Here is a 16,711-nt window from a genome sequence, read left to right on the forward strand (position 1 = left end):
GTATCTGGAGGATATCATCCTTAGTGAGGTAACCCAATCACAAAAGAAGTCACTAGATATGCACTCACTGATAAGCGAATATTAGCCCAGAAACTTAGAATACCCAAGATACAATTTGCAAAACACAAGAAAATCAAGAAGGAAGACCAATGTGTAGATACTTCATTCCTCCTTAGAATAGGGAACAAAATACCCATGGAAGGAGTTACAGAAACCAGTCATTCTTAGTGCATAATTTTTAGTTCAAGGTATCGATTTTACAGAAACATGCCCACGTGCGCACGCATACCTGTATACACACACACACACACACACACACGCATGGGTGCTTAGAACTTTTCTCTGAAACATGTATCTAACACATTAATAATTTGAGTAATTAATTAAAATGTTTTATTATGTATATGGATGTCAAACAATATACAAAGTAGTTCCAAATCACTAAGTTCATTAAACAAATAATATCAATTTATACAGAAAAAATATTAGCTCTGAATCAGTCATTAATTATATTTGAAAAACATATTTATAAGTTACTAGTAACAAGCTGCCTACATATTGGGAAGAATTTAGTCATATTCTGGGTCATTACTTCAGAACACTGGGACCAAAATACATGCAAATTTGAAAACCAACAACTTTAGACAACATGAAGTCAACAGGCAGGTACTTACACTATGAACTCCTAAGGCTTTCCACACTGCCAAGCTGATCACACCAACTCCACACCAGGCATAAAGAGAACCCCAGCCCAGGGCTCGCAGGGCAAGGGAAGACCCACTCTCTGGTAAGGCAGCCGTGGCCATAGTGCCCTGGAATGAACACAGAACGCTTGGGTAAAATACTCAGTGAATGCTCTAGAAGTGTCAGGAGAGAATTACAGTGCTCCCAGGTAAGCAACCTGGCCTGGAGCCGGCTCAGCCCAAGGTTAACTAGCATCGTCACAACTTATGTAAGCACATGAGTTCTCTGACTGACGGACATTTGAATGTGGGGACACTGTGGCCACTTATCCTTCCAGAAAAACCTAGAACATTGCATCAAGATCCACTGGCATTTTCATTAAAACAGCATTTTTGAGGATTTAGCTAATCTGATAAGGGATGATAGGTTTATAACACTCTGTCTTCCACCTGAACAGGTCATTTCAGTTCACTAAAGTTCTTCCCTTTTTTAGAGTAATTTTCTGTACACTGCTTAACATATGTGCTGTGTGATGGCAGGCGCTGTTCCTGGCATGAAGAAAGCCTGTCTGCTAACCTGCATCACACAGATCATCAAGGACAGACGGAGAGTGCTTAATGCTTGCTGACCAACACTTTTGGTAGATATTTTAGACCTCAACAGATTGCTGAAATCTTTTTTTAGCCATTTTCTATTATAAACACATACACTCTAAAATCTTATTCTTTTCCCATATTGTGACAGTTTCTGCCAGCTCCACTGGCACCCTGTCTTTTAACTGGGCCTCGATCTCCACTGAGAAGCAAGACCATCAACCAATATCATTTTGTCAGTTCATAGGCCCTGGCATCAATTTTATTTTAGAAACAAATAAAGTAGCCATTTGGCCCCTGGTAAAAACAGAAATTTTACACACACACACACACACACACACCCAACACAAATCCATATTTGTTTTACCAAATCAAATAAAAAAGATAGTCATATGAAAATAACTCAAGGGTTTTGCAACAGAATCTCAATTTTGCCTCAGATCTTTAGGAACAGGTACAGTAATATTTGTATATCAGTCACTTAACTTGTGAGGTGAAAACATCAGTTATTGTCTCCATACTTCCAAAATGAATTTTAGTAGAATCTTGATACTGATGTTTGATCTGTTTTAAAAAAAATCTAAGCACATGTTTTTTTCTTCTATCAAATGATACTCATACCATCTGTTCAAAATAATGTGGGCTGACATTTTTCAGAAAATATTTAACTTGCCAAAAACTAATCTTGTTTTATAAGACATTAGATATAGCCATACATACAAGTTGTGTGTATATGTGCACATGTATGTGTGTGCCTCGTGTGCATACATACCTGTGTATTGTGTGCAGATGAGTGTCTGTGTATACATACATGTTTTAAAAGCTACATTTCCCTCCATTGCCCTTCCCACCCCACCTGCTCTTAAAATAAAAATTAAGGCTTCCATATTTGGAAACTGAATAGAACAATTTATAGTGTAGTTATTGTACTCAATATTTTTAAAATCAACAGAGAGCTTATTTTCTATTCTGTGTTTGTAATTCTTGAGGCCATGGACATTTCTCCTGGTATGTAGAAACCCTGAGAAAGTAGGTAATAAGAATTGACTCATCAATCACATTTGTGAGAAGCATCAATAGCAAACTGTCATGTCAACCGTTTAAGCTCCACATCTTAGCCCTTTTCAGTGTAATCCTGGGGTTCGTTTTATGTAAACACCAAATGGGTTCTTAAGGAATACTCAGTCTGGGGTGGAATGACAGCCCTGTGCATGAAGTGCTGCAGCACAGGCATGAGGCTCTGAGCTCGTACCTCCAGGCTCACAGAGAGCCAGGCACAGCAATGCTGGCCTGAGAGAATGACAGCACTGGGAGGATGGAGACAGAACGATCCCTGGGCCTGCTGCCCTCCAGCCTCTCCAAATCTGTGAGCTCCAGGATCAGTGAAAGACCACGTACCTGAAAATAACATAGAGACTGAGCCCCCTCAACCCCCACAGAATATTCAATCTAGTTATTCTCCCTACACACAAATCTGACCAATATTTTGATATAGTTATATCACTATAGTTATAAGGTAGCTCTTATAACTTGTAATGTAATTTTATTCTTTTTTTTTGGAGACAGGGTTTCTCTGTGTAACATTGGCTGTCCTGGAACTCACTCTGTAGACCAGGCTGGCCTCGAACTCAGAAATTCACCTGCCTCTGCCTCCCAAGTGCAGGGATTAAAGGTGTGCACCACCACCGCCCGGCTGTAATGTAATTTTAAACTTTTATTTACTTATTAGAATTTAAAGCTGTATCAAAAGGATGTCTGGTAACCTGCCCATTTTGTTCCACTCACAAAAGGGTTTTGGAATAACTCAGGTATGTGATGAAGTTCTGCCAGGGCACAATATTAAGACAAGCAGAGCACTGAATTACTTCAAGTAAACTGGGTGTATACATGCACATCAATTCTGTATTTTCATCTGTTCTAACCAAATGGGCACACACCACGGACATACTTTTCCCACATGGTACATCACTTAGTCTCACATCAATTGTGTGTAAAAAGTACTGGTTTAAAAACTAATCTTGGAGGGATGGAGCTATAGTTTGGTGGTAGCACGGCTGTCTAGAGTGTCAGCCCTAGGCCCTAATCCTAGCTCTTAGGCACTAACAGACCCCTCTGTGTCTGTGTGTCTGCTCCCACCCCTTCACTGTATCTCTTTGCAGTGTGTGTACGGACCAAAGAAACTTGAGGGAATCATTTTTTTACTCCAGTTTGCACTTTCCCCTTTCTCTTTATTTAAGGAATTACAAAGAAAAATATATGTTCGCTCGCTCAACACTGTTCTTTTTCAGCGTTCGGCTTCCTAGCAAAAGACTCAGCAGTTAGAAAATAAAGCACCAAAGGACTGATTATCCCCATGAAATAGAAAAAGCACAGGCTGTCCCCAAATGAAAGAGTGGTCATTTGAAAGTCCTTTCGGGTTGTAATTTGAATTTCTTCCCAGCTAAAGCACAGCTTATTAAATAAGTATTGCTAATAGCAGTAACATTTATTCCATGGGCAGGGGAGTGGCGTGTTGGACAGACTGCTAAATCCATGCATGCCCATGTCCTGCTATTTGTGGGAACAGCACACAGTGCCTCAGTGGGCTGTGTGTGTCACGTGTGAGGTCTTAAGAAGAGTGGGTAACAACAGTAACCTTCAGCTGTCAGGATTGTGAGAAAAGCCCAAACAGTCTTCAGTGGTGACTGAAGCTGGCTACCCATGTGACATTCTTAAACCAGTGCTAACTTCAACATTTCCCATGTGGGGCAAACTTCCAGAACATTTTAGCCACCTGTGCAGTGTTTCTCAAGTTCCTTTACACATAGGATGCAGAGATGTTTTACTATGTGGGTCTTATCAATATCTAATGTACTAGAAATTAAAACTGAGAAATAAACACTTTAGTCATTTAAAAGTACCAAATCCATTAATATAAAAATATAAACTCATTTTTATATTAAGGTAACTATCTTTCCAAACAAAAAAACCTGCAGAGGACCAATGTTTTATACTTTTGTTAACCTCTTAAATTTCTAGCCTAAAAGCTGGCTTTTCACATCTGTAGTCAATCTGCTGTAAATGCTTTCTTGAATTTTTCATTGATAGCTGACGTGCATAAATAAAACTCAGGCCTCACACTGGCATGGTTAGAAAAAGAAGTATTTTATTAGCTTTTCTTCTTTGTAATATACCAGTACTAAACAAAAAAGTCTTCTGAAGGTTGGTTGCCATATTAATAAAAATGTCTGCCATTTGTAACATTCCAATCCACCAGTCAGCTTTGCACTCTGTTAGACACTACCCCATGCAGATTGACTACAGAAGGTATTGGTATCTACATTATACAGATCTTTCAACTGTTGATCTCATGTGTTAAACGGTTTTTTAAAATCATCATTAAATCATGACATGGTACCAGCAAAGCTGCTGTATGGAGAAGCTGTCAAATGGACAGTGGTAGTTACGAGTGAGTCTAAGTGTTCTCAATTGAAAGTTTATCAACACTGGCAACAAAGACTGACGACCACTTTCCTCAAGAGCCAGGCCTACTGTGTGCTTTTAAGAAAATGCCTGCTACAAACACCCCATTTCTGGGTGACTGACAGTCTGCGGTTGTTCCTTCACAAAGAAGATAGTCGGTGGGGAACACATTGATTCAGCTGGTAAGGCAGCTGCTGCTTCTTGAGCAGAAGTGCTTCGTGCACACTCCCACCTCCCATGAACTTTACAAGTCAGGCACTGCCAGGTGTCATTACTGAATTGTTCATAATTTTACCACTTCAGCAATGACACTTGCCTAATGCTGGTTCCTTTGAATTCTTTTAAAAACTACTGGTGCAGTACACAGAGACTGCAAGGACTGCTTCATGCGACCACCACCATGAGTATGCCATTGCTCTGTGCCATCAGTGCACGTCTCTAAACATGAACAGGGAATGAGTTGTCTCAAGGACCATCAGGAGTTTTTGGACCACAGTTTACAAGTGTGTTAGAGCACAAATGGCGTGCGTTATGATCCAATCCCAGAACAAAACAAAGAATCAAGCTGTCAGTATGTGGAAACAAGACAATCCCTGGGTTTTTTTCATTATCAGATTCTTAGGCAGATTAAACCTGTGGTTTGGAAACCAAACACAGCTTGGCTGTAAAGCACCAATATTGGTTAGGTCTTAATGACATCTGCCACAAATTAATTTCTTCTCTAAAAATATTACATGGTATAGGGAGAAAATGGCCTACCAGGGGAGCCACAGAAGTGATCTTAGTAGCTCCATAAACCTTTAGAGTATTGAGAGGGAATTGGAAAGCATTTTTTGGTACATTTTAGTCTCCTGTCGTTACAGTATTCAAAGATTAAGTATGACTATTACAGATAAGTGGAAGGGAATTCAAACGGTTTATGGTTTTTCACATAACATTCATCTGTAGCACACATCAAGCTAATTGCATAGTTATTGGTGTGAATATCTAATTGTGTCTCTCACAGCAGACATTTACATTCCCAAGGGAAAGACATATTTATTTTTATACCCTATCCACCTTAATCATAGAGTGCCTGAAACATAAAAGATCCCAAGTAAACACTTGCTGAAGCGAACAGTAAGTCAGCAATATGGGTGGGAGGGGAAAAGACAAAACATTATAAGCAACTACAACACATATCAAGAAATTCCTCATCAACCAGGGAAAGCAGGCACATGACAGACAGCAAACGTATAATCCTGCTAACAGAATAATGATCTTCTGTCTCCAGTGGGTTATAGTTAGTCACCCAATGCTTTATGAGCACCTACTATGTGCCAGGCACTTTATAGCGACTGCGGCTAAATAACATCTGGCCCTTGCATTAAAACACAAAAACAAAGTTTTCACTCATTCTAAAAAAAAAAAAAAAAAGTTAAAATTTTAACATCTATGAAATAAATATACTTATTGCAACCAGCACCAATAGTTTAAGTGATATTGTTTTTTCTTTCAAAGCAAGGTCTCTTATTCTCAATACTAAATTACTTATTCATGCTGTAGGGAAAACAATGTTTCCAAAGTTTTGCTCAGTTATTCTTCAAAGTCTCATTCTGTTAATTTTAAGGAAGCACATGGAAAAAACAAAAATCAAGACTGACAACTAGTATACTTCTTAAACCCATGAGGCTTTGTGGGTGTACTTTAAAAACAATGTGAATGAAGGTCACTATTTTTTCCCATGCAAAAAGCTGTTCTTTGTTAAAAAACAATAGCAACGCTAAGAATGGATTTCAGAGTCACAAACCTTATTGAACCACTCAGGGCTTTTCTTTTTAGCTAATGATAATGTTGTAACAAATCCAGCTAGCATTCCCGCTGCGGCTGCAGAACCAAGGAAAATTCCACCTGCCAAGAATTGAGAGAAGGGATTAAAAATAAAGCTTAAATTAAAGAGATTTGCACAACGAAGTATCAGAAACTTTCAGGATTACATTCAAGACTCGAAACATCATGGCTAGGCGGCTCTTGGGAAGTGGGTCTGAGAAACCTGCGTGATCTCACGCCCTGAAGCTCGGTTCTTCGGGGCTGAGAATGGGTGTTTTTCCTTCCCTCTGTCCTCTGGGACAGCAGCGCGAAGTTTTTCCATAGGAAGAAGAGACAGTGGCAATCAGAAAAGGGCAGGGCACGAGAAAAACTATAGATAAGGATGGGTAGATACAGTATGGACTGGCGAGTAGATGGCAGGATTTACCCGCCCCTGCCCAAGGAGACTTCACCCGGTGAGTGACATACGGGCCCCACTGGCTGAGTTCAGAATAAAGCCTAATAAGGGCTCTCCGGACAGAATGTGTTCCGGAACATCACATCCCAGCTCAGGGCAAGCATACCTTTAACCAGGAACAACCGATCGTCCGGAGACCCTGGAGCTTCCAATGCAGAAGACTCCCCGGACCCAGAACCCGAGGTCTCCATGTTTAAAGTCTTCTGTTTCCGTTACCAAAGAGGCCCGAGTGGAAGCTCAAGGAAGAGAGAAGAAAGGTTCCGCAGCTGCCTTCCCTGTGCAACCTTTAGAAAGGTTCGGGTTTCCCACTTGAGAGAAGACAGAAGGGCTGCTCTGTCCCAGCCCAGAGCCGAGGGCGGCGCCCCACAAGATGGCCCTCCTGGGAGGATCACTCGCCTTCTTGCAAGGTGATGATTTGTTGGACTTTAGTAAGGTTTTTTTGTTTTTTGTTTTTTCCTACTTGGAAGAATACTCAGTTCCGACTCTAGGAGGCAGTGAGAGGTTGCAGATGGAGCCGGGAGCCCATCTGCCTGGCTTGGATCCTGGAGCTGTTTACCACGCCAGAAACACTTGCACCGCTCTAAGGATTTGGTCCGTGCTAACAGGCCACAGTTCTGAAAAGCAAGCCTCAGTATTTTCCCCGTTTCTTTCTGAGAAATTTCGAAATAGTTGTTATTTCAGGGTTAAGTGACATGCCCAGTCCTGGAAGAGAACCATCCCACCAGCTTCGAAGCACACGCCCTTCCCAAGATCTGATTTGCCCGCCCCCAGTGGATGCGCGGGGCTGGCTAAATGATTGAAGGAACCTTGCCAGTCTAGAGAGCAGAGTACAGAGACCCTCTCTCAGGGCTTATTAACACGGGCACCAAGGCTGCCCCGGGCTTGCTGGGATCCTTAACAGCCTGCAGGCAGGCCTGGGAGAAGGATGTGCCAACGTCGACGGATAGAGTAAATGGCTATTGAGGGAAGAGGCTAGTGGGAAGTAGCCAACGTTTTCAGCCTCTCAAAGGGAGACCTGAGACATATGACATCATCTTTTAAAATGAAGCCAGTTCTTTAGCCTCTAGGCTTTTTCTGAGCACTATAAGGGCATGGGCATCTTGAGGGTGGAGATTGTTATCCATACTCATTTAATATTCCCCAGCTCTCAGCGTATTACCTGCTCATGTATAATAAATACCGAGGGACGGGTAAATGAAAGCATTAGTTTTTGTAGCAGTTAAATGCATTTATTAGCTCAGACCTGCGTTCAGGTCGTAAAGCACTTCTTGTGTGAACTTGGTGTTTGTCATATAGCCCCTCGTTACCTCGTTCCCCTCAATTGTTAACTATGGAAACAGTACCTCACAGGATTTCTGTGAAAACTGAATGAAGAGGTGTGTGTGTGTGTGTGTGCGTGTGTGCGTGTTTTGTCCATCCCTCTCAACCACTTGAAAAGCTGATACAAAGGGATACGTTCAAATCTAGCCTAGGAAATAAACAAGACCCAGTTTCAACTTTTTAAAAGGGGTGTGTGTGTGTGTGTGTGTGTGTGTGTGGAGTTAGCATAGTGTCTGGCACACATAATTCGTGTTCTAATTGCTGTTATCATTGATTGTAGTAGTTTTTAAAGCATTACTCTACGAACAGTTAAAGCTGCTCAATTTCTCCCATTGGAGATTCTATCTCTGAAAGCCTGGGGCAGCGGGAGATTTCTGCTGCGAGGCTTGGTGGAGGACAGCTGCTCTGTCTCCGTCCCGTTTCCCTCGAAGCCTGGTTTCAGAGTCTGGGGAGGTCTCTTACAAGTGGGCAAATGCTGTGCTAACGTACAAGTGGGCAAATGCTGTGCTAACGTACAAGTGGGCAAATGCTGTGCTAACGTGTTCAAAGGCTTAAGGACTTATACTTCTCCTTTCCTGTCACTATAATAATAGTGACTATAGCTGCTAACATAGTGGATGCTTCCTATATGCCCTTGCTATATCTTTCTGGGTCGCTGAGAGTCCATCAGGTGATACTGTTCAGAGCTGGCAGAATCTCTGAACGATGAGGCCTAGTGGTTCAAAGTCACTGAGAGGTGTGGCCTATAAATCCAGCTTTGGCTAATTCAAGAGGGACCCTGGGACCACAGCCTCTTCCTCTTCCAGTCCTTGCTCTGTTCGAGGCCGGAGTGGATGCCAGGTGTGGTGGTGCATGCGGGTGTGTTCCAGAGCAACCTTGTGTACACAAGAAGTTCCAGACCAGCCAGGGCTACATAGAAAGACCCTATTAAAAGAAAAAGACGTCTTTGCTCTGCTGCCTCTTCTCATCATGATTCGGATGCGAAAGGACCCTTGCCCACAACTGTCTCAGTTTGTTCATTTGCATGGATGGGACAGAATCTACCTAATCTGGACCAACACATTGTGACTGGAGTCTCCAAAACTGTGAGCAAAGATAGACTCCTTTTCTTTATATGTTAATTATCTCGAGTGCTTTGTCGCAGTGATTGATGGGAAGCTGTCAAAGTACAGCACTGCACTTAATGTTGCAAATGTTTTATTTCATTTAATCCTCTCTATAAACCCAGAGAGAGCAACACATTCAAGTGCACACAGCTGTTGAGGGGCAGAGCCTGGCTTTTCAAAGCAGGTTCTTCCTTACCTGATGAGCAGGCGCTCTTCACCTGAGCTTAATTCCTGGTGTTACCTAGAAGGGCTTGGTGGGCACAGACTGCTGGCCCCATGCCAGAGCTTCTGAGCCAGAAAAGGCCTAAGAACTTTCGTGTCTGCAAACGGAGAGCTTTTTACGATCTCTTTCTTTGCTGTGTCCCACCAAAAGCACAGACACATTTTATTTCAAGGATTATGTTATTGTTTACCCTAAGGGCTTGAAGGGAGACTATGTTTAAATCTAGGGAACTTGCAGAGTCCCGTGCCCCAAAGCCTGTCTCATTGTCTGAGTGCCTCCAACCTGTGTGAGCCCTGTCTGGTTTTATAAAGGTGCTGGCACTTTGGCTGGCTCTTTGGTTGCTTTCCAGAGCCTCAGAAACCCTTAAAGATCAAGGACGGGAATTCCTGGCTCTGTAACTGGGACCACATTCCAAGTATCCCAGGGAGAACGCCAAAAGGAAACATTTCTTAGAGATAGTGTTGTACAAGGTCTTCTGTGTCTACAGTGCTCAAAAATCAGGAACTTCATGTTCAAGTCAATGGGGGTGGGCCTGTTTTATGAATCTTTGAGATTTATTTTTGTTCTCATTTCATGTGCCTGTGTGAATATATGCGCTCTTTCCCCCCCCTCTCTCTCTCCCTGTCCCCCCTCTTTCTATATATACACACACAGGTTTCCAAGGAGGGTGTGGGATCCCTTGCAGCTGGAGTTACAAGTGGTTGTGAGGCACCTTTCACGGGTGCTACAACCAAACATGTCGTCTGGAAGAGCAGTGAGTGCTCTCAACCCTTGGCACCACTCCAGCACGCTGCTCTAGGACTTTCAACCTTCAGCTTCAGCTTGTCTCGGTGGGAAAAAAAGAGGCAAGCTCCAGATAGGTGATTTACAAGCTGCAGAGCAGTGTCCGGCCAGACAGCAGGCTTTTCCTTTACGTAGCCAGCCAGCGTTTCCTCCAGGGGGATGCAGAGCTGAGAGCATCGAAAGGTTTGGGTGCTGACTGCAAAGCTAGCACAAGTGTCATCTCACCGGATGCAGGATTTCCTTTCAGAGAAATGTAATGGGACGTCCTGGGGGGGGGGGGCGTGCTGGGAAAGGGAGTCTGCCCAACACAGACATTGATGCTATCTTGGTGTTTGATTGAGTCAGCTAAAAGTCTACACTAGCAATGAATCTGACCACATTTTTATTTCAAACTCTTTGGCCCCTGTATATTCTGTTTCAAATTTAGACAGCCAGAAGCCTACTTAGCCCTAGCTAGTTTCAACAATTTTTCAGATATTTATTTGGTGTTTCAGTTATTGTGTGTTTAAAATCTGAGGTGACATTATTTTTAAAATCCAGCAAGGGTCATGTATTGGCCACATCGCTCTTACTGCCACTTGATGTGAAATAGTTGTCCCAACTCTAGGGCAAAGGTCTCTAAGTTATTGTCTAATGAAGGTCACGCACAGAGAGACCTACTGGACCTGAGTCACAAAGTCTCCTGTGGGGGAAAGGGGAAATGAGTTTTCTGTCTGCTGTCCTCTGCTGTCTACCATAATAAGCAAAACACTGAATGATGTTCATATATTTATATAGTGTTGGAAAATATTATACAAGGGACCAAGCACTCGAGATGAGGGAGAGTAAGGAGTCATGTGCTTTTAAAACCTCTACCTTATTTAAAAGACATTTTCCCCAGTTTAAATAAGAATGTTCTACAGGCTTTCAGGATAGCTCATCCAACTGGACCCTGGTGACCACGTTCTTGGAAACAAAGAATGGGAAGCATTATGTCATGTGGAGAAAGCCTGGGATGGCTGATGAGCCCACGTGGTGCTGGCCTTCACCCATTCAGGTCTCCTGGATTCTTTCCAGCATCTGCACCAGCTCCCCAGGGCTGTATCTACCTTGTAGTGTTCTACAACGATCAATACAGGCAACGTCAAGCGTAAGTACAGCCATAATTCCCCTGAAGTGAGCCCAAGCTGGGGGCTCATCATTCACGTGAGGGATCCCGTTAGTCTGTCTTTCAGAACCCCATTGTGTAACTGTCCCAGGCTGTCATGAGCACAGTAAAGGAAAGTTGCTATTTCAGAGTTTTCCTTTCCGTTTTTCTTCACTGCAGAGTGTCCCCCCCCACCTCCCCCCGGCTCTTTCTATGAGATGAGTTGGATTGTTACTATTAATGATTATCCAGGGATCCCCTTGACAACTGTTACATTTCATAATTTACTAGATTTTTTTTTTTTTTACAAGAGATCGATATGTATCGTTTCCTTCAGCTGCCTTCTCTTCTCTTTTCTTCTTTTCCGTTGCACAGGACTACCATCCAAGCTAAATTGCTACCATCTTTAGGAATTCTACTGAACCCATGCCCAACAGAGCATCACAGCTGGGCCTGTGGGCTGTTTTCATTCCCCATAGGAGGGGTCATAAGATCCTCACCTGAGTGTCCAGGTACCCCTTCCCAACCAGTTGTAAGCTATTCTGCCCTAATTGCATGTGGTCTTGGGGGAGGAGGTAGAGGATATGGATGGGGAAAGGTTGGGGAGGGGCTTCCATCTATGCACTCCTATGGAAGCTGTCATCCTTGCTGGGTGCAGACTCCAGTGTGGCTATTTTAAGATCCTCTATGCTCCCACTATAACACTTACCCTAAGCTCTGTGACAAGCTCATTGGTCCCCAGAGTGAACTAGAGAGTAGTCACACATATTTACTGTAAAAAATATTGCTAAACTTTCTTGGACCTGCCAGTGAATGAATAATGACACAGTTGCCTAGCCTAGGCAACTCCCAGCTAGCTCATCTAACTTAATTATTTCGACGAGCCTAGTCCATATCCTGCCACATGATCTGTGTCTCTTTCCCTGTCTTTCCTGATATGTCCAAAAGACAACCTCAACCACCACCACTCTTCTCCCAGCAACCTTCTCTCAGACTGGAAGTGCCGCCTTCCTTTCCTTGCCCAGCTAAGTCTGACAAACAACCTCAATCACCATTACAACCACCGCCTTCTCCTCCTCCACCGCCTTCTCCTCCTCCACTGCCTTCTCCTCCACTGCATTCTCCTCCTCCACTGCCTTCTCCTCCACTGCCTTCTCCTCCACTGCATTCTCCTCCTCCACTGCCTTCTACTCCACTGCCCTCTCTTCCTCCACCGCCTTCTCCTCCTCCACCGCCTTCTCCTCCTCCACCGTCTTCACATCCTCCACCGCCTTCTCCTCCTCCACCACCTTCTCCTCCTCCATGGCCTTCACATCCTCCACCGCCTTCTCCTCCTCCACCGCCTTCTCCTCCTCCACCGCCTTCTCCTCCTCCACCGCCTTCTCCTCCTCCACCGCCTTCTCCTCCTCCACGGCCTTCACATCCTCCACCACCTTCTTCTCCTCTACTGCCTGCTCCTCCACTGCCTTCTCCTCCACTGCCTTTTCCTCCTCCACCACCTTCACCTCCTCCACCGCCTTCACCTCCACCACTGCCTTCTCCTCCACCGCCTTCACCTCCTCCACTGCCTTCTCCTCCTCCACCGCCTCCTCCTCCTCCACTGCCTTCTCCTCCACTGCCTTCTCCTCCTCCACTGCCTTCTCCTCCTCCACTGCCTTCTCCTCCTCCACCGCCTTCTCCTCCTCCACTGCCTTCACCTCCTCCACTGCCTTCTCCTCCTCCACTGCCTTCTCCTCCTCCACTGCCTTCTCCTCCTCCACTGCCTTCTCCTCTTCCACTGCCTTCTCCTCCACTGCCTTCTCCTCTTCCACTGCCTTCTCCTCCACTGCCTTCTCCTCCACTGCCTTCTCCTCCTCTACCGCCTTCTCCTCCTCCACTACCTTCTTCTCCTCCACTGCCTTCTCCTCCACTGCCTTTTCCTCCTCCACCGCCTTCACCTCCTCCACCGCCTTCTCCTCCTCCACTGCCTTCTCCTCCTCCACTGCCTTCTCCTCCACTACCTTCTTCTACTCCACTGCCTTCTCCTCCACTGCTTTTTCTTCCACTGCCTTCTCCACCACTGCCTTCTCCTCCACCGCCTTCACCTCCTCCACCGCCTTCTCCTCCTCCACCGCCTTCTCCTCCACGGCCTTCTCCTCCTCCACCACCTTTTCCTCCTCTACCACCTTCACCTCCTCTACTGCCTTTTCCTCCTCCACTGCTTTCTCCTCCACTGCCTTCTCCACCACTGCCTTCTCCTCCACCGCCTTCACCTCCTCCACCGCCTTCTCCTCCTCCACCGCCTTCTCCTCCACGGCCTTCACCTCCTCCACCGCCTTCTCCTCCTCCACTGCCTTCTCCTTCCTCCTCCCTCCCTCCTCTTCTCCTCTTCCTCCTTCTTTTCTCCTCCTCCTCCTCCTCCTCCTCCTCCTCATCTTCCTCTTGCTCAGATTCTTCTCCCAGAAACCTCTCAGACCAGAAGTCCTGCCTTTCCTTTCTTTCCCAGCTATTGGCCGACAATTCTAATATTAAGCCAGTTAGCCATCGAGGAAGGTATATGTTTACAAAACACTGAGGCAGGAGATGAGCCATAAAAATAACAGTACCAAAATCCAGCCAGCACTTAGCTCTCTGCTGCTACAGAATTAACAATTGAACAATACAAGGAGAACCTTCACATAGTCCCCCCCAACAACAACAACAACAACAAAATCCATGATATCAACCACTTATGTCACTAAGTGGTTGTTATATATACTTTATTTATATTAATGACTGTATCCTAGCACGGTGTAAAAAAGTTTATAATCTACATAAGATACCGGTAATTCAGCCGGGCATGGTGGCACATGCCTTTAATCCCGGCACTTGGGAGGCAGAGGCAGGCGGATTTCTGATTCCGAGGCCAGCCTGGTCTACAGAGTGAGTTCCAGGACAGCCAGGGCTATACAGAGAAACCCTATCTTAAAAAACAACAAACAAACAAACAAACAAACAAATAAACAAAAAAGATACCTGTAATCCAAAGCACTTGGGAGGTAGAGGCAGAAGGATCAAGAGCTCAAGGTCATCTTTGACTGCTTAGTAAGTTCAAGGCTAACTTGTAAGACCTTGTGTCAAAACAAAGAAAAGCAAGCTTCAGTCTTACATGTGACAAATAGGGATATAAGCTTATGCTGGGGGCATGGCAACAGAGGCTGCCGGCCAAAAGTGCTCCTGTAAGATGCAGTAGGATTTCTAAACAGATAGCATGGTGTCGTGGATTCCAGTGCAGCAGAGAGAGTTCAGAAGCTAAGCAGGAACACTGGTGTCACACTGGTTCATAGGTAGCAGGTCCCAACCCTAGGCAGAGCTAATGACCTACAGACAGTAACTGATAAGTGCAAGACACAAATGAAGTTAAAGTCGAAAAGCACCAAAATCCAGATAGCAGCCTCGGAGAAGGGGCAGAGTCGAGCAGTCCAGGGCCCCAAGGCACAAAGGAAGCATATCTGACTGAGGTCAGGATTAAGGCTGGCTCAGCCTTCCAATAGAGGGATAGCCAGGGCCTGCACTTGGCTGCTTGATTATCTGTATAAGGGGGTATACAGAGGCCTGAAATCCAGCTTGAATTCTTTTCACCAAGCCATGGGCTTTGGAGGGGGGGGGCTGACATGGAGAAGGGACACCTTTTCTGGTTTACAAGACAGTAACTCCTGGGCAAGTATTGGTTTTGGGGAAGTGATACATTTGTATTATAGGGCTAGAAGTCAATTTCAAATTCAACTGTTGGGTATATATCATTATGTCCCTTAATTTAAATGTATTTATTCTATCTGTCTATCTATCTGTCTATCTGTCTATCTATCTATCTATCTATCTATCTATCTATCTATCTATCTATCTGCACACACACACACACACACACACACACACACACACACACACGAAAGATTCCACAGCGTTCCTGCTAAAGGCTCAAAGTGCCTTTGGAATCCAGAGAAACCTGCCTTTAAAAGGTGTCTTCTCAGACAGATGGAATTTTTATTATTTGGGTGAGAGACATAATGTAGCATTTGGACATGTGTTTTATTTGTTTGTTTGTTTTATAATTTTGGCTCACCTACTAGTCCTCTCTGCATCACCAAAGAAGTGTCTCCAGCCATCCCTCCCCCATAGGGTGGCATGCTCACAGTTTAGTGACACCTTACTGAATTGGTCACCTCTGCCTTACCCTTGCTTGTGAACGTGATATCCACGGCAAATATGATAATACAACCCGATAGAATATTTCAGGCTGCAGTAAGTTGCATGCCGGCTAGACACTGGTATTTTATTTAGGCCAACCGTGCAGGGCCCGATGCCCTTTTTAAAACATTGGAAGCATTTCATGGACTGAGTGGGCTATAAATATAAGGCAACCTCAAATCCTAGACTGTGAGAATGTTGTGTGAGGGGCTACACCACAGCCAGCTCCGTGGACAGTGACTCCTCCAAAGTGACAAAAATACAAAACAAAACCAACCCGGGTTAGTCGTTGGGAATCCTAGGTCAAGTCCCCAGCCCTGCTAGTGACCAGGATCAGCCTGTCTCCATGACTGTCAGTATGGGTCCTGTTTTCTTCCTCTGTAATTTTGAGGAAACCACAACCCTTGCCAAGTATCTCCTTGGGGCGTGCCAGTTTCTAAAGCTGTTGCATTACCTGGAAACACACATACTCACCCACCTCTCTCTACACCTCACAATATTTCATAATTAACTTTGACAACCAGAATGGGATGACTTTCTTACCCAGGGCTTCTCCAGACCTTCAGGAGGAGAGCACGGGAAGCCACAACTCTGTCGTTGACCAAAAGTCCTTTGTTCAGGGGCAGCTTATGGACTCAGGTATCCTTGTGTGCGGTCCCAGAAAATATAAAACTAGTTGGTGGCTCGGATTCTTTGGAGTCCCCAAACTCCATAACAGATGTCTCTTTTACATTTTAAGAGAAGAGAAGAGAAGAGAAGAGAAGAGAAGAGAAGAGAAGAGAAGAGAAGAGAAGAGAAGAGAACTTCCTGCCCTGTTGTAGCTCCTGTCACATCTAAAATTCAATAGTGTCACCACTCTGCAATTTTTCTGGGTCAGAAAGGTTGTGGGACTAATGAAGGGCAGATTTTATGAAGGGGCTAGGAATTGTCCTAACTTGAAAC

The 16,711-nt window shown here is 44.5% G+C and overlaps 1 protein-coding gene across 1 annotated transcript in view; it reads right to left on the minus strand.

Moving 5' to 3' along the window:
* The window catches only part of Tmem242 (transmembrane protein 242), a 38,041-nt gene extending 30,809 nt beyond the window's left edge, over positions 1–7,232 (minus strand). The window contains exons 1-3 of the mRNA XM_021221441.1: positions 7,112–7,232; positions 6,529–6,629; positions 675–812 (exon numbers count right to left, since the gene is read on the minus strand). Coding sequence (XP_021077100.1) covers positions 675–812; positions 6,529–6,629; positions 7,112–7,196 — 324 coding nt within the window. The 5' untranslated portion in view covers positions 7,197–7,232. The remainder of the gene's footprint in view (positions 1–674; positions 813–6,528; positions 6,630–7,111) is intronic.
* Between the last annotated feature and the right edge of the window lie 9,479 nt (positions 7,233–16,711).

The sequence above is a fragment of the Mus pahari genome, chromosome 21 (assembly GCF_900095145.1).
Source record: "Mus pahari chromosome 21, PAHARI_EIJ_v1.1, whole genome shotgun sequence".
Classification (NCBI taxonomy): domain Eukaryota; kingdom Metazoa; phylum Chordata; class Mammalia; order Rodentia; family Muridae; genus Mus; species Mus pahari.